This window comes from Gavia stellata, chromosome 1 (assembly GCF_030936135.1).
Source record: "Gavia stellata isolate bGavSte3 chromosome 1, bGavSte3.hap2, whole genome shotgun sequence".
Classification (NCBI taxonomy): domain Eukaryota; kingdom Metazoa; phylum Chordata; class Aves; order Gaviiformes; family Gaviidae; genus Gavia; species Gavia stellata.
In genome coordinates, this window is record NC_082594.1 from 102,485,392 (window position 1) to 102,502,756 (window position 17,365).

A 17,365-nucleotide genomic window follows, 5' to 3' on the forward strand; every position below is an offset into this window, starting at 1 on the left:
CCCATGAAAGTAAAAGTTTACTATTGTTTCCTGTTTTCTGGCTGGCAGGCTGCAACGCGGAACTTGGAGGCTTTGCTGGCCTCTTTGATTTGAAAGCAGCTGGTTACAAAGATCCTATCTTGGTATCTGGAACTGACGGTGTTGGCACAAAACTCAAGGTAATGTGAAAATCCATGTAAAGGCAGGAAAATAGCACAGAAGGGAAAATGCTTAATCACATCATTAATGTTTTAACAGAAAATATTAGTTGTCTTTTAAAAATACCTATTTGTATTTCTAAAAAATGAAATTGCCCTCTTTCAGGCAAAAGAATTAAATACACGTTGAACTTTTGGCATGTAAATAGCCATACTTGAACTGATGCTTAAAATAAGTAATTTTTAATATTAAGTATGTAACCAGGGACTCCATTTCATTAAGGTAGAAGCTCTATCCTCAAAAAGATTACTCATGGGGAAAAACATGTAATTATACAGTTGCTATTGTGTTTACACAAGCTGCAATGAAACTCAGTCTCCTTCCATGAAGTGCCTTTTGTCCTTGCCAATTAAGAAAGTAACAGTTCCTAAAATAAAATGTTAGGAGAGGCTCACTGAGCCTCCAAAAGCAGCTAAAAGGAACAGCGTGATTTTCATCCCCTTCTTCCATTGCAGAGTCTCTGCTTGTGTTTCAGTTTCTCAAAGCTAACCAACGGGTTCTCTCACTGTGTTTTGCAGATTGCACAAGTGTGTAGGAGACACGACACCATAGGTCAGGACCTTGTTGCTATGTGTGTCAATGACATCTTGGCTCAGGGAGCGGAGCCCCTCTTCTTCCTTGACTATTTTGCCTGTGGCAAACTTGACGTTGAAGTGGCTCAGGGTGTCATTGCAGGAATAGCTGAAGCTTGCAAAAAGGCAGGATGTGCTCTTTTGGGTATGAACACTTTTCTTTGAAAAATATGAAAAATCTTACGCAATCTCTTTATAATTGGTTTTAATGTGTTTGTTTGCCTACTCTATTGAATCTTAGAGGAGTGAAAAAAACCCAAAGTGTCACATGTCTTTGCTTTCAGAGAATATAATCTCTGCGCACTGGAAGGAGAATGTACTTTACAACTGTTGCCATTTGCTCAGGAAGTTGCATACAAATTTTCTTACTCGTATCTTTTCATTTAACTTTGTAAATATAACAGCTACCTAGAAAACTAACAACTCATGTATTGTAATTCTTTGTATTTTTCAAGTAAATTTTAAAACATGCCAAATAGATTTGTTTATTTTTATCCTAAAGGAAATCCTGACATTTTCCTCTAGAAACAAGATTTATATGTGTTACTGTGCATGCACATGTCCCTTTGTGTGTATATATTATCTTTTAAACCTCTTAGCTGGTTTTAACCAAATTTGACAGGAAAGGTAGAGATCTCACAGCTATTGTGTTCCCACAAGCTTCATAAAACTAGGAAGCCAGAGAATGTCTTTATGAATGCAACAAAAGCTTCAGCTGGAGCACACTGCTTAAGACACAGAAGTTAACCACAAGATAGAAACATAAAAGAAACCAAGTTTTGTTAGTTACAAAACTACTAGCAAAACTATTTGTCTACTGAAGACTTGCTGAAGATTTGTTTCACCAAGATCTGCGTGTTCCAAGATGTTAAGACTCAAATTTAAACATCTTCCTGTTCAGCCCTATAATACAAGTACATAATACATTCTACTAACAAATGATGTATGTATTCTGGTATACAGTAATCTAGTTACCCATGAAAATGATACAATATTTCACTTATTGAATCTTAAAAAATAAAGCTTTAAAGCTGTTCAACTCAATAAAAATATTTCTAGGTCAGTGAAAAATACATTCTTTTGTATAAGCCTTCAGTTTATAAAAGGAGTACAACACAGGGTTAAATTTTAAAGCAATGAAACCCAGAAAGTTCCATTTTCTCACACATTTTTTATTTTTCTTTCTTTTTTTGTAAAAACAGACATGGAGAATTACCATGACTTTTCAAAAAATACCTTTAATTTGAGACTAAAAATAACAGTTCACCTGTCTTACTTTAGGTACCACTTTATAATTGGTCATACTGTAGCTTTTTCCTTTTTTCCAATTCTTTTAAGAAAGTTAGTAACAAAATTCTGTTCTAAGTGGGAGTGTGTCATTCTGAGGTAGTTTACAAGCTTTGAACAAGAGGCTATTTATATTCTGGTTTATTTTCTCAGTTTATCAAAAATAATTAAACCACTCATACTTCAGCATAAGTACATGTTATGTGAAATCTTGCTATGAAATTACGGAAATTTCAAGATTTTATTTCCAATTGGAAGACTTTAAAACTACAAAGGGTTTTGGATGTTGTAAATTAATTACCAGAGAATAATTTGTCAAAATTATAAATGAGTTAATAAATATATTTTTGTGCTAATGTAACAATAAGTCCGAACTCATAAATAAAACAACCATTATTTCTTCCCCAAATTTCTGGCATTCACAAAAAAGAAGGGACAGAGATGATGCAGTAACTCTGAACCTAAGGAGGAAATGCTTTTCTGTAGCCTGGATCATCAAAATAAATTTCAGCTTGGGCTCCAACTTCACACGTTCATTTCACTGTGCATTCACATAGCATGTATATCTGTCTTTGTATAGTATCATCTTATAAAAGTCTCATTTGAAGAGTGTTCATAAATTCCTAGCTTGCATTTCTGCAATAGGTGAATATTCAGCTCAACCACCTTAAGCTCATCACACCAATTGACAGCAAGGTCCCAAAGGGCTTATCTACATGCTTGGTTTTGCACAAACATTGTTAAATACAAATTTAAACTAATGTATCTAAGCAAATGAACTTTGATTTTAAAGTTGGTTATAGAAATGTAATGTAGAAACCTGGAAAAGCTCCCAGGGAATCTAGCATTGAGCAGTGTCAAGCACTGAGCACAAGAGCAGCTTCGACTATCACTCAGGGAAATTTGGATCCCCTTCAGGGACACTTCCTGGAAATAGAAGAATTTTGTATTGAATGAAACCTGGTGAGTGTGAAAGAAAAACAAGACGATACTGGTTAGCATGTTGGACAGAGATCATAATACAATGGCAACTTAATCATTATCCAGTTGTTTTCTCATAGCCATCATGACCAGCAGAGCGGTTTGAAGGAGAATAATGAGATGGCTGTGAGGATAGCTGGGGAGACTTTCTCCCCACTATGAAGGGACAGTGTGAAGATGCCTGTTTGGAAAACTTTGGAGCAAGCAGTAAATGCTCATTTCATGTACCAAACACCACAAGTTCCCCTCTCTAGACTGAATGAGACTGTGACAGGCAGAACACAGGTCTTCAATGGTGAAGACCATCAGCTTATACCTGAAGAGCAGTAGGGGAGCCAGTATGGTATGTATAGAGAAAGAGAATGTTGTCTGAGCAGTGCTGTGCATTTCTGTGCAAGCTGGGAAAATTATCTTTTCAGACTACACTGGGAATGAGGTCAGCCAGATAAAACATGGTTTTCAGGACAAAACAAGAGGATGTTCTAATAATCAGGATATAAGATAATAGTCTACACAGCAGTTCATCTGCATGGATGGGTAGGACAGGCCCTCTTTTAGAGGTCTTCACCCAAAAGAGTCTACAAACCTTAGATGTTCAGAGTTGGTGTGGTAATGATGGCCAGGTTGTGTGCAGGAGTGGCAGGCAGGACAGTGCTATATACAAAATCTTCATGAAGGCAAGTGAAACTAATAGCTATGTTGTTCCTTTGATGTCCTTGTATGAATTTCTTGTATGTCTTGTATCTTGAAGGTTTTTCATGGAGAATATTAAACTTGGCAGAAATTTGGAAATACGAAGCACTAAATATATGCTTTCATTTTAAAATGTGAATGCACAGCAATTTGATACTGGTTGTGAGAGTGAGGGAGGAAATGTTCTTTCCCAATTTTTTATTGCTTGTTGAATTGAAGGGCCTGTGACAAACATGTTTTTAATTCTTTTTAATGTTCGTTTATCTGATTAAAAAAACTAGTCTGTTAATGCCTTATGAGTTTAAAACTTTGAAAAATTGCATGCCTACTGGTCCCAATGGTTTTCCAACACACCCTTGCTCTTTTTTTTTGGTTCCCACAGGAGGAGAAACTGCTGAAATGCCAGGCATGTATCCACCCGGAGAGTATGACCTGGCTGGCTTTGCTGTCGGTGCAGTGGAGCGAGGGCAGATGCTGCCCCAGCTGGATAGAATTGCTGATGGAGACGTGGTTATTGGAGTGGCTTCTTCTGGGGTTCACAGCAATGGGTACAGCCTTGTAAGGAAGATTGTGGAAAAGTCATCATTCGATTTCTGTTCTCCAGTTGGCGTCTCTGGTGATCAGACATTAGGTACCACTTGACAGTGCAGTTTCTTGCATTATAACTTGAACTTCTGAACAGGCAAATGTCACACAATTGTTCTGTCTGTGCCTTTGCTTTTGTAACTTTCCTAGGCACTAAAAAAATTATTCTGTTCTTGAACATGTTCTTCTTTTTTCCTCTGAATCACATATGCAGGAAAGAAATTAAGGGAGGGGGATAAATAACTAATTGTGTGCTAAAAAGGGTAGAACATTGTATTTTTATCTGTAGTACAATGCTCATTAGTATCCAGCAAATTAATGTTTTGAGATTTCCTCAATTGCATATTGATTAACATTTCTTTCTGTGCTGTAACTGGTTTTCTTTCATCCACTTTCATCTACAGGAGATCTGTTGTTAACCCCAACTAAGATCTACAGTAAGACTCTGTTGCCTGTCCTTCGCTCAGGCCATGTGAAAGCCTATGCCCACATCACTGGAGGGGGCTTGCTGGAAAACATCCCCAGAGTTCTCCCAGAGTCCTTTGGTGTCGTTTTAGGTGAGATAAAAAGAAAAGCTGTAGAAATAGCTGCATGTTAATATGGATTGGGGGAAGCTGTGTACGTGGGGCTATGTCAACTGACTTGCACTATAAGAGCTACACTTGCCTGTCTAGAAATAAGTTTGCCTTTTTCTTCATTGTTGCTGAATTTCTCCTTGTGCCTGAAACAGAGCCAGTCAAAACACTTTGTAGTCTTAAGACTGCTGCTCACTGAGTTCACTTCCCCTGATGGTGTTTTGGATTGGATTTTTTTAGGAAACTCTATCTGTACTTGCAAAAATAAAACAACTTTTAAAGCAACCCAAAGTGAGCTGTCACCATTTGCAATAACCTACAAAATTATTGCTAATTAAATGACACTCATTAAATCTTTGATTAGCATTCAAATATGGTTACTAGCTCAAGTACAACTCATGCTATTCAACATACCTTAATTAATCCTCACCACAATCTCATCAGGTATGCTAGAAGTAGTATTTCACTTATGGAGAAAGTGTAGTGTGGAAAGGTAGATGACTTACTATAGGTTATGCAGTGTTCATTGGGTTGTAGAATAAAATAAGCGAACTAATACTGAGTTTTGCACTCCAGAATGGCAAGTAAATAATTCTTCCACTTGTCACTTAAAACAGTGGTCCACAGTGGGCACTAATATATATAAATGGGGTTAATACCATTTTAAATATATCTTGACAAGAAAGAAACTTACTCTCTTTGGAGTTCCTTTACAGTGGCTTGTCCAGAAGCATTTCTCATGCTCCTGTAAATCATTCTTACCTTGACGGAACTGGGGGCAGTGTGAGACTTTTGTGATGGTTTTAAGGCTGTCGTTCTGGTACAATAGTTTCTCTAGAAGCAGAGTTGTCACCTTCAAGAAGAGGATTTTCCAAAGACTGCCTCAGAGCCTGTTTTGAATTACTGATTAATGGATTGCAGTGAAGCAATATGATTAATTTCCTCCCAGAGTGACACTTCTTTCTACTCCCAAGTCTTGTTCAGTTAAGGAAGGAAAAAACATCCTGTTTCTGTGCATGGAAGCTGATTACACTCAAGTTAAAGCTGCTGTGGGACTCTGTCTGTGCTTTCCATGCAGATCTTGCCTCTTAATGCTCTAATAATTTTAGTATTTGTCTATTGGTAGTGATTTCCACTCTTCATTTTATTTTCAATTATCTTCAGATGCTCTTACCTGGAAGATTCCTGAAATCTTTTGCTGGCTGCATAAAGAAGGGAACCTCTCTGAGGAGGAAATGACTCGGACATTTAATTGTGGGATCGGTGCTGTCTTGGTAGTTCAGAAGGAGCTGGCTCAGCAGGTCCTCAAGGACATACAGAGACACGAAGAAGCCTGGCTGATCGGGAAAGTTGTCTCCCTACAAAAAGGTTATTAGATTTTTATTTCCCTTTCAAAAAAAAAATGCAGATCTAAATTCCTTAGTTGGTGAGTCTCCATGGAGGTTAGCTGAAAATCTCTTAATTGGCAACTCCATGGCTTTTTTGCACAGGGTATTAAAATGACAGTCCTCCCGACTTCAGTCTTAGTTCATAGAACATGTGCTTCACAATGTCAGATGTCACCAGAACTATAAATAAATAATGAGAAGTAAAGCAGTGTCACTAATCTCTTTTAACGTGTACTTTTCTCCTCTCTGTTTCACCCTTTATTTATGTTTTGTTGGTTTGTTTTTTTTTTTCTTTTACATATTCAGGCTCTGCCCATGTTAAAGTCCATAATATGCTTCGAGCCTTGCAAGCAAATAGGTCACTGTCTGTGCACAGCCATATCCAAGGCAAAATCCAAACAAATAAAGTGAAGGTTGCTGTCCTTATCTCTGGAACAGGTGAGAGTTTATATTCTTTACTACAGTGTAAAACAGACTATTGAAAAAGGAACTTCAGCGCAGATTCAAAATCTCTTGACATCCTTGCAGTTCTCCATGGAAGCTCTGATAGGCTTCTAACAGGCTTTCAATAACAGGCAGAATAGATTTTTGCCCTTGGATTAATTTCAAACACAAACAGAATGATCTTTAACCTCTGCTGCTAACTGACTATGAATTGCATCTGTGCTCATTTTATCTACAAATTTCTGCATGTCTCTAGGTTCACGCAACCACTGCATTGCACTATTGGGACAGCAGCATTATTTCACAAATAGATCAGAATTTCTTCTTGCCATATAGGCACTCCGAGGGTTTCCAGTATTCTCACTTGCTAAGAAGTAGACCATCATTCCAAGTCCAAAAATTACAGTTTAGAAATTTAATTGCTAGTAAAAGCCCTGTAGCCGCCAGCTGTTGAGTTCAGTTCCCAGTAAAATCAATGAAAAAAGGATTACTGTTAACATCAGTGTTTTTTGGATTGGGTCTCATCCATATTGCTGCTTATTTAAAACCTCTTCTAGCTGTTAACTATATTTATTCTCCAGGAATGACTTGATATTCATTAATTATTTTTTCATTCATAGGCACAAACCTGGAAGCCCTCATAAATAGCACGAAGAAGCCCACCAGTTTTGCACAAATAGTTCTTGTTGTTTCTAACAAAGCTGGTGTGGAGGGGTTAAGGAAAGCTGAAAGAGCAGGTATTCCTACAAGGGTAAGTATTTCTCATCTTTTTAAAATTAGCCATCGTTAGCTCTGACTACAGCAGGAAGGTACTGTGAGATAATGAGTTTTACTAGGGTAAGAGATGGTTTGACAGGAAGCCTTTAGCTTTTATTTTTTGGTCTGTCATGAACTTGTGCCCTTGGGCAAACTACCTAACATGGGAAGCAAAATACTTCCCTTTCTCCTTCTCAGAGATGTTGCTAGCAACCCCGATGGTTTTGGGAACAGTCATTGTATTAAACCAGTGCAAAACTTTTCACAGTTACAGTTGAAACTTTGCCATTTATTTAACTGCAGTGCATTTGCACTGAAGTAACAAGCTATTTTATCTGAATTTAATTTTAATATGCTAAACAGACATGGTAGTTAATTTGAATGAAATAGAGAAGTCAAACTCAGTGGGACGGACTTGCTTCAGGCTCTCCAGGATTCATTCAAAGCAAATTGCATTTCCCTTAGTGTCACTGGATCCAGCGCTGCATTGCTTTGCCCTTTGTGCAGCCATTTGCATTACAGATGTGAAATACTACTGTTCTGAATCAGGAGCATTTTACAGTCACTTTTCACTGATAACTACAGACCTATGGAAGATCTGGGCCCAGTGCAAGCTTTATTAACTTGAATAGTAGCAGGATCTGATTGTTAGCGCTGCTGTCTCTTACGTGGGAGTACACAAAGATCACAAGCAAAATATGTCCGTGGTATGTAGGTGAAGAACAAACATAGAATGAGGAAAAAAACCACAGCCTTGGAGAGATGATGGTCTTAGTGGTTAAGATGGAGAATGAGTGGTGAAACAGAGATGCTGAGGAATGCATGCTTTGCCAGTTATTGCCTGGTAGTTCATAGCGGAGTTCAGCCCAGTGTTGAACACTAGAAATAGAGCTCAGCTCAACACTGGTTTCAGCTAACCAGTTCTGGTTTTTCAAAACTACTTTGTGATATTTAAATGTGCCACCGTGGTAAATCTGGTAGAGATTAACAGGTATTTTTATTCAAAAGGCTGTGGATGGTTTAAGTTAGGCAGCACTGCCTTCTTCCTGTTTCAATTAGGGGATGTATCCTGGATGGAAAATACTTAACTCAGTTATATTGAACTTTTGCAGTAGGGGCTGCTTTATTAGCTTGTGATTAGCCTTTCCTTCAGGGTTTTGCAATATAATTTTTGTCAAGGCTCAACTACTTAAAACTATCAGAGGCCTTAAATTGAGTGAAATCATTCTAAGATTTTAGGTTATCTTAATGACCTACATTTGTAGGTTGTTAAATTGTATCCAAATGCTGGGACCTACAGCTGTGGGCCTAATAAAAATAAACCCTTATTTATTCTGAAGATTGCTCTGTGTGAATAGGAATAAAGACTGCATGTTTGTCCATTAGCTGCCTGCGTTTATGAACTGCTCTTCTTGCTGTGTATGTGCACCCAACTAGAACCACACATGGAGATTTACTTGGTTTTTGTTTATTACGCCAGGGTACCATTTCATTGTGCTCTTGAGGCATTTAGATTAATTTAACAGCATGTCCATATTTCTTCATCTTTTGGATTATCACAGGTTATTGACCATAAATTGTATGAAAGTCGCACTGAATTTGACAGTGCAGTTGACAAAGTCCTTGAAGAATTCTCAGTTGAACTGATCTGTCTGGCTGGATTTATGCGAATACTGTCAGGTCCTTTTGTCAAAAAATGGGAAGGTAAGCACAGCATAGTATTGTATGCATTTAAAAAGAAAAGTAATTTTATAGCTTAACCTCAGGAAAAAGAAAATGGGAAAAATACAGAAAAGGGACCATATTAATTCTGGGTTTGCAGGAAACTAGACTCTTCCCATCTTGTAAGGAAAAGGATGAGAAAGAGAAAGGCAGTATTTTTCCCCTTCCCTCTATTGTTTCCACAGAGGTTTAAGGAAGCCAAGGGCAAATGCAGATCTTGTGGTCTTTGATTTATTAGAGAATATTTTAAAATAAGGCTGTGAAAACTTTAGACCCCTGCAAACATGAGGTGCAGGGCAAATTGTTACCTAGGCAGTAAGTGTTGGTTGGGGAGAGGTGAGCATCCAGCCACTGAGAATTCCTTACCCTAACAGATGAGTTGCTTTGGCTGCATATAAAACTGCAAAACTAGGCAGCGATACGCAGTTCCTATTAACAAGATCTTGCCAGTCACAGAATCACAGAATCGCTAAGGTTGGAAAAGACCTGTAAGATCATCAAGTCCAACCATCCAACCATAACACCACCATGCCCATTAAACCATGTCCCACAATGCCTCGTCCACACGTTCCTTGAACACCTCCAGTGATGGTGACTCCACCACTTCCCTGGGCAGCTTATTCCAGTGTTTCACCACTCTCTCTCTCAGTAAAGAAATTTTTCCTGATATCCAGCCTGAACCTCTCTTGGCGCAACTTGAGGCCATTTCCTCTTGTCTTCTGGTCAGACGTCCCAGGAGCTGTCTGAATCTGAGAGTGGCATGTTTCACAGGCAGATTCAGCTCTTGTTTGTCCAAAGTGTTCACAGTGTCTCCATTCTGGTCAACTTTTACAATTTTTCCAGGTCTTTGTTAGAGGCTGGTAACACCTCTGCCTACTTCAGTGGTTGTTCTCCCTCCCCCAGCTGTTACATTCCTCTTCATATCTCTTTCGGTTTCTTTTAGGGAGTCCCGAATCACCCAGAGGCAGTTGCTCTTCTCATTGTTTGCTCTGCTTTGAGTTCAGTCACGGTCACTTAAACTAGTTCTTGCTCATACCAGTTACAGGCTGGTCAGCCTATATATTGCAGCTCTCCAGGTGGCCTTATTATTCACATGGTGACTTTTGTGTTACCCTGGGTGTGTCTGTGACATGGACCTTTTACACCTGAACAATTTTTCAAACCTCTCTTTAAAATCAGTGGAGCGAAACAGGCATTCCTAGGAGGCAATTCATTTTATGCTAAAGCTGTCAACTGAAGTAAGTCAGATGAATTGGTTTTGTTTCTCTCCATTCGTTAGGGAGTCTAGAAGATGAAGATGTAAATGTCTGTTCTGGACACAGCTATAGTTAGGAGAGAGGAATCCCTCACTACAAGAGATGTGTTTTGAGTAAAGTATCTGTAGAGGATGGAAAAGAACTTTCTCTAGTGCAGAGATCTTGTGCAAATAAAGGATGAGCTTAGTTTCCTCTGATTTAGGGACAGAGCACTTCCAGCGCTGATGATCGCCCTGCATGGTACAGGACTTGCGTTACACATGTGACTGGCCTGAGAGCAAAAGAAGAGATTCTCTTCAGTACTGGATGGCTGCGCTGGTTAATTCATATTTTTACATGTCCAGCACAGAATTGAGCTTGAAAACAGATACCTACCTGAGCTCTGACCAAGAGTATCTGTCAGTTAGGTCTTAGATGTGAGCTCAAACATTCAGTTCAGCTCAGGGATCTGTGCCAGATAACACGAGCCAACTGTAAAACTCTGACCCAGTCATGCACTGACCAGCCTAAATTGTCCAGGAGCAATCGGTTCTTGTTGCTGCTATTTTAAAAGCTGTTACCTTTCCTTTCTTCTATACTCACAAGGACATACAGTGTGAAGTTAGTTGTGAAACTATCTTGTTTAATGGCCCTGAATGGTTAATTTTGAATGTTAACATAAAGGACATACTAAAAAAAAAACCAAAACAAAACAGAAAACTGCTTTCCTTTAGAGCAGTTTCTGATGGTATTGTAATGAGAAACTAGGGAAACTCAGACAGAAATGCAGAGTGTTGTTTTCAGCTCACTGTCCCCAATGCTTTTTTGCTCAAGCAGCAAGCAGGGAGATCCTGATGCTTAAAAAGGGATATTTTTGAGATAAAAACACATTTGAGATATTGTTAGAGATCAGTTGATACATTTGCCTCTTTAAGTTGCACAGATCAATAAATATCTGCATGAGTTGTTACTGCAGTGAGAGTGCAGGTTTAATATCAAGCTGCCAGAAATGGCCTTCACTTCACATTACAAAATCGTAACCCTCTATTTCAGTACACTGCTGCCTCCGCCAGCATATGTCAGCTCAGTCTCGCTGCTTGGCATTTAGGTGGTGTTCAATGAATCCTGATGACATACAGTCTTCCTAAACAGGAGGCACGCAGACAGCGTGGGCGTAGCATACTGTGATATAAATAGTATTGATGGCCACCTTTTTTTTTATCCTGTAAGGGTTTGTACTGAATCTAAGAGAAGATCCAGGGCTGTCAAGCACCTTTTGACTTCACTCTGGTCCAGAATGGGCAGGAGGAGTTGTCACAGACTTATTAGGAGCAGACAGGGGAAGTCTGCCAGAAGAAAGGTTTTCTCATGGTTTAACCATTGCATTGCTGTAGTGGTGAGACCCTGAGGTCACAGGCAGCCACTCTCTCTTACTTTACAGTTAGGTAGGAACTCAGGCATGTGTTTTGTCTTTTAAGGGAAACGTAAGGTACAGGCTTCCCAGGGTTATAACCATGATCACACCTGGTTGAGCATTAGAGGTTACATTATCAATTTCAGGATCCCCCAGCCAACTTTCCGCATGGAAAGTAGTAGTGGTAGACAGGTGCTTTTTGGAAGGGCAGAGAGAAGGGCTCCTATATGAGCAGCTGTTGTCTTTTATTAAGCCAGAACAGGTGTGGAGGAGAAGTCCAGGCTAAAGAATTTTCGCTTTGTCACGGAGGGTCTGTTACATCATTTGAAACTGCACCGCGTTTCTTCTGGGTGCTGAGTTTGTAAGAAAGAGGATTGTGCTTGTGATCAAAGAAGAGAAGAACAAGATGCTGAGGGAAAGGACAGCTACATCAAAAAATTAATCATTATTAGTCACTGGAGAAATATGCTTTAGCCATGCAAATAATTGTAACTGATTGCTGTGTTTGATTTTTCTGAAATAGCGAGACATTCTGAAATGCTTTGGGCTGGTTATCTGTCAGTATCATCAAAAAACAAGCGTATGCAAAAGTCGTGAAAAATCTTTTTCACAAAGGTCTTTTGTACCTCTGGTGATTATGGTACTTTGAACACCCTCGTAAGGCTGAATGCTAAAAGACAATGACCTCACTTGTAATTTTCCAGGAAAAATACTGAACATCCACCCATCTCTACTGCCTTCTTTTAAGGGAGCAAATGCCCACAAATTGGTGTTACAAGCTGGAGTCCGAGTCACAGGCTGTACTGTACACTTTGTGGCTGTAAGTACTTCCTTCTCCCTCCCTTTATAGTTCGTTAATCTTAAGATTTTCACCTCAGAGCTTGCTTGGAACACCCTTATACCATCACGGTTGATTACCTTTTCTCCTTTGTTCTTTCATAACATTTGTAGACAATATAGTGCTTTAGTTTGCTGTCCCTGGAGAGGGAACTGGAAATGAATAGTCTATAGAGGAGTTTAAGCTTTACCTAAGTTACCTTCTTCCCTAAGCATCCCACTGCTGCCTTCCACCAGTTGCGGTGGGGGTACTAGTTCATATAAGGCCTTGGCTAGCCCAAAATCCTTATTACTACGCAGCACCAACTTCTTAGATTTTATCATACAACCTTCCTTATTTGTTACTTTCAAGAAAAATAAGCAACACTGGAAATGGCACAAGAAGCTTAGATTTGTCAAGAAGGAATCCAATATTTGTGGGAATAGAGGAGAAACTTGGCAATTTATGTAAGTCAAAAAATAAGAAAACAAAAGCCAGAGATCTCTCAACTTGGAAGATGCACATTTTTATCAGTTCAGGGAGCATTTTTTCCATCTTGTTCAGTTCTCAGTGTTGACAGTAACTAGTCTCCCCTCCTCTACTGCATTCTTCAGATTATCCTCCCTTTTTCCACTGCTCCTGAAATCTGTTCTCATGACTTTTGCTTTCTCTTGGAAAAAGACACAAAAACTATTTTTCCAGATAGAAGGAAAAATTGCATTCCTTTTCCTCACAATATGACTTAGGGATTCTTCTCTGTGTGGCAATGTACTGAGAAACCGTAACTAAACAGCAGGGATCTGCCTCATTAACAAGCAAAAGAAAGATCTGCCGGGTCCTCTAGTCCCGCCTTGTGCCAAGGCTTGGGTAATTCACTCTTCTGAATTGAAATGTCATCATTTTGTCCAATTTAGACTATTGTGTCCCTAGTTAGCATGGCTTTTGTTGTTTTCTGCAGCAGATACTTGCTGGTGTTCTGCCTGCCTCCTCTTTTACTTTGAAACCTACCCTTCTGTTAGTTCCTCACAGGCCAGCATAAGTGCCAGCATCTTTTCTGCACTCCTCACGTGAGCCCAAATTCATGTTTCCTGTAATAACATAATGACAAACAGATCCCCAAGGCAGCTGGATTACATTCATTGTCATCCAGCTGGGCCCCCCTCTCTCTCCTCTTTCAACCGTACAGACTTTCTGGCTATTGCTTTTACAGGAGGAAGTTGACGCTGGAGCAATCATTTTCCAAGAGGCAGTTCCAGTTAAGATTGGTGACACAGAGGAGACCCTGTCTGAAAGGGTGAAGGAGGCCGAGCACCGAGCCTTCCCAGCTGCCCTGCAGCTTGTCGCCAGCGGGGCCGTACAGGTGGGGGAAGCTGGCAAGATCTACTGGAAGTAGGAGCAGCATGTCCATGAAGGTCCTCAGAAGGGACAGCTGGGGTGCCTTAATCAGAGGTCACAGCCTAATAACATGCATACTGTATTCTCTTCACAAAGTGTTTTCAACATAGAGTTTACCATGTCACGTTCTCACTCAAATGGTTAAAAGATTTGAAGTAAAATCCAGAGAAAGCCACAAATGGGAATATTAAGGCAGGGGGCTGTTCTCAGTAGTGTCAGCAATGGCTCTGTTACATGCGTCCTAATTACAATCACTTCCTTGGCCAACATTCTGGTTCTCAATCACTTTCTTAACAAACAAACAAACGTTCAGTTGGTTACAGGGAGATCTGAGCATCTCTGAGATCGACATCAGTATTACTCTCTAACAGACCATACAGGCTGTAACAGGGGATTCTCTTGTCATGTGCTGTGAAGTGTTTGTGAGGAAAAGTACTAGAACTAGTTCAACGGACAAGACAGCTAAAGGTAAAAATCTTTACTTATAAAAATCTCTAGCCAAAACAAGAAAAAGTGGCCTCCCAAAACACTAACTGTTCCTGCAGATAATGAAATGGATTTTTTCCCATATAGTTTCTGTTTTAATGTTGGTAGATCTTGTCTGGCCCAGATTCTCTGGACAGATCCTGTAATTTCAAATATTGGACCTGCTATCAATCAGATGCTAAATAGAATTAAATGTCTGCTGACCTTCAAGCATCCCCATGTGAATCCACGTATGAATTCCTCCCCAAAAGAGTTGGGGTTTTTTTTCAATGAGCAGAAAGGGAGTTAGGACTAGATACAAGATGTGTTCTTGGCTTGTGAGACGTTCTTCAGAAATTCTGCTGAGGTTAAGTGCCTTTATTCTTGGAACGGTATTCTCACCCGGAATAATACTGATGGAAACCCAGTAAATGCTATCGTTCTGAAAATAATGTTTTTTGCACAGCTGAACTCTTGTGACAAAGCACCTGGTTTTCTTTTAATGGTTTAGCATAACTGTGAAAACATTTTGATGTATTTAGTACAATAACAAATTTTTCCCCATACAAACCAGAAGCATCTGACTGAAGCTGATTATGTGTGTTTTAGAGCTCCCCTTTAATACAGAGAAAGCTGATTTGTATTCTGTGCACTGATGTCCTTATGGTACTTCTGTGTTGACGTAATCTCAATTTGGATTTGAAATTAATAAAGTTGAAAAATTAAATATCAAAATCTTTCCTTGGAATTCCTTTCCTAGGGTTATAAGCTGGAGGAGGAGTTTGTGAAGCAGCATCTGACTTCACCTGCAGTACAGAAACTATAAATCAGTTTGTGAGGTTACAGACACGTGCAATCCTGCATAAGTTAGTAATGATTCGCGGAGCATGGTGACCTTACTGTTTCAGTGGCCAGATGGTCTGTGATGAAGAAACCTGCTGACAAAAAACATGCCTGTCATCATTTGCCACTGAGGATAAAGCTGAAGCAAATACAGAGGAAAATGACATGGTCAAATTTAATTTGCTTGGAAAGGGCAAAGTATAAAAGCTAAGTCTTCAGCCCAGCGTTTTTCCTTACAAACCTGCCCTCCCACGGAAGGGCCTCCCCCGCAGGCAAACTGCCCGCCAAGGCTTGAAATCCAGCCTGCCTCAGTGAGAATGTAAAAGATGCGGGGAGCGTCCAGCTCTGGCAGGGGTATAGTCCACACAAGTTCAGTGCCTTAGTCATGACACAGCAAACCTTTTACAAGCCAAAAGAAACTGTACTTAAACTAAACTAACTCACACGTTAGAAGAAGTAAGATTACTAGGAGTGAAATCACTACCTGTACAGTTACTAAATATAACATTACCGATAAAAGCAGTTTGATCACTGTCAGGAAGGCCAATAGCAGAAGACCTGGGAGCCCCAAATCCAACACCCCATTCCATCACAGACATCTTGAGTAAGACTTTTTTTTTTTTTTTTTTTGCCGTCTAAGACTGATGACAAATGGGATTTAAGCACCCATCTGTATTTCTACAAACGCATAAAAAGAAATTTCATCATGAACTGGATTTTAGCAGCTTTGCTTCAATTACTAGTCTGTAAAAAAGAATAAATAGGTTAATAGCCTACCACCACACCCAATCTCAGAGGGATGCCAGGAGCACAATTAGGGAGAGTTGTTGGATTCCATGGTGATAGTCTGGAGACCTATCAGAGCACAACAACTAGCACCCTATTCTCTTGTAACATTTTATTTGTCAGGTCTGAAACATTCAGTCATGCGTGCTATGCCATTCAAACAATATAAAACATGAAGTTTACTAGACAGTTAAAACAGCCCAAAAGCAAACTAAGCAATGTGTTAATCATAAAAATTATCTGCATATACCAACATTTGTTAAATCTTGCCTTGTTACAGTTCTTCCTATTTCTCCCAGATCATGAAAAATACCTGTTCCTTGCACCAGTTGTTGGAGCGCAAGAGACAAATACAGATTTCTGTACATAAATGGCAGAGTTTACAGGAGGGAACTGAATTTTTCTCGCTTCCCTAACTACTGAAACACCACTAGCTACACAAAAAAAAAAAAAAAAAAAAGGAAAAATTTAGACTTTTTAACTGGAGCTGTCTCATGCTCTCAAACAACCTGATACGGCCAAGAGCAAGATATACAGTATGTATGTATGTCCCTTACTAGTGCAGTACATGTAATACCAAAACAAGAATGCATTTTTCTCACTGCATCTAATGGCTATTAGGGATCACTCCCCTGGAAAATTCAGTTCTGGCTACTTCTTTTCTAGTTTGTTCAAGTAGCTTCTTAGCTAGCTTTCTTCCTCTGATTTGTAACTTGCATGCAAGTCATTATTCTGGCAGATACAAAACAAGCTTCTACAGAAAAAGGTTTTATTTAAGAGCAGCAACTTTGGACCAAGCCAATCATTCAGTCAACAAAGAAAACAGATTTTCCGGCTACTGCAAGTTAAGCTGAGGATGTCTTCTTCCGCTGATTTCAAGGATGAAGGAAGAAAAATGCCTGAAATCTGGTGTTTCTAGTCCCTCTAATCAAATTTTTATCCCTCAAGATCCAAATGTTTTAATATGAAATTCTGGGACTGACTGTGCACCACTCCCTTTCAAGGAGTAGAGGAAAGTGTCTAGATTCATGTTCAGTATGCACTATTACATCATATTGACAAATAATCTGTGAAGGCGAGTTTGTTTCATTTGTTTTGCCTTCTAAAAGCTCCCTGCCTTTCTGACCTTTTGATCTTGGCAGCTCACTAGACTCTGGCTCCCACCCTGGTGCGCATGTTTACATGCCCTCCTCTCCTCTGTACTCTGAG

General features: G+C 39.4%; 1 protein-coding gene across 1 annotated transcript in view; it reads left to right on the forward strand.

The window, feature by feature from the left end:
• LOC104257467 (trifunctional purine biosynthetic protein adenosine-3) overlaps positions 1–15,204 on the forward strand; it is a 35,801-nt gene extending 20,597 nt beyond the window's left edge. Inside the window, exons 13-22 of the mRNA XM_059817632.1 lie at positions 49–158; positions 717–915; positions 4,114–4,362; positions 4,721–4,873; positions 6,056–6,259; positions 6,586–6,717; positions 7,344–7,474; positions 9,042–9,183; positions 12,555–12,670; positions 13,878–15,204. Coding sequence (XP_059673615.1) covers positions 49–158; positions 717–915; positions 4,114–4,362; positions 4,721–4,873; positions 6,056–6,259; positions 6,586–6,717; positions 7,344–7,474; positions 9,042–9,183; positions 12,555–12,670; positions 13,878–14,060 — 1,619 coding nt within the window. The 3' untranslated portion in view covers positions 14,061–15,204. The remainder of the gene's footprint in view (positions 1–48; positions 159–716; positions 916–4,113; positions 4,363–4,720; positions 4,874–6,055; positions 6,260–6,585; positions 6,718–7,343; positions 7,475–9,041; positions 9,184–12,554; positions 12,671–13,877) is intronic.
• Positions 15,205–17,365: the final 2,161 nt, after the last annotated feature.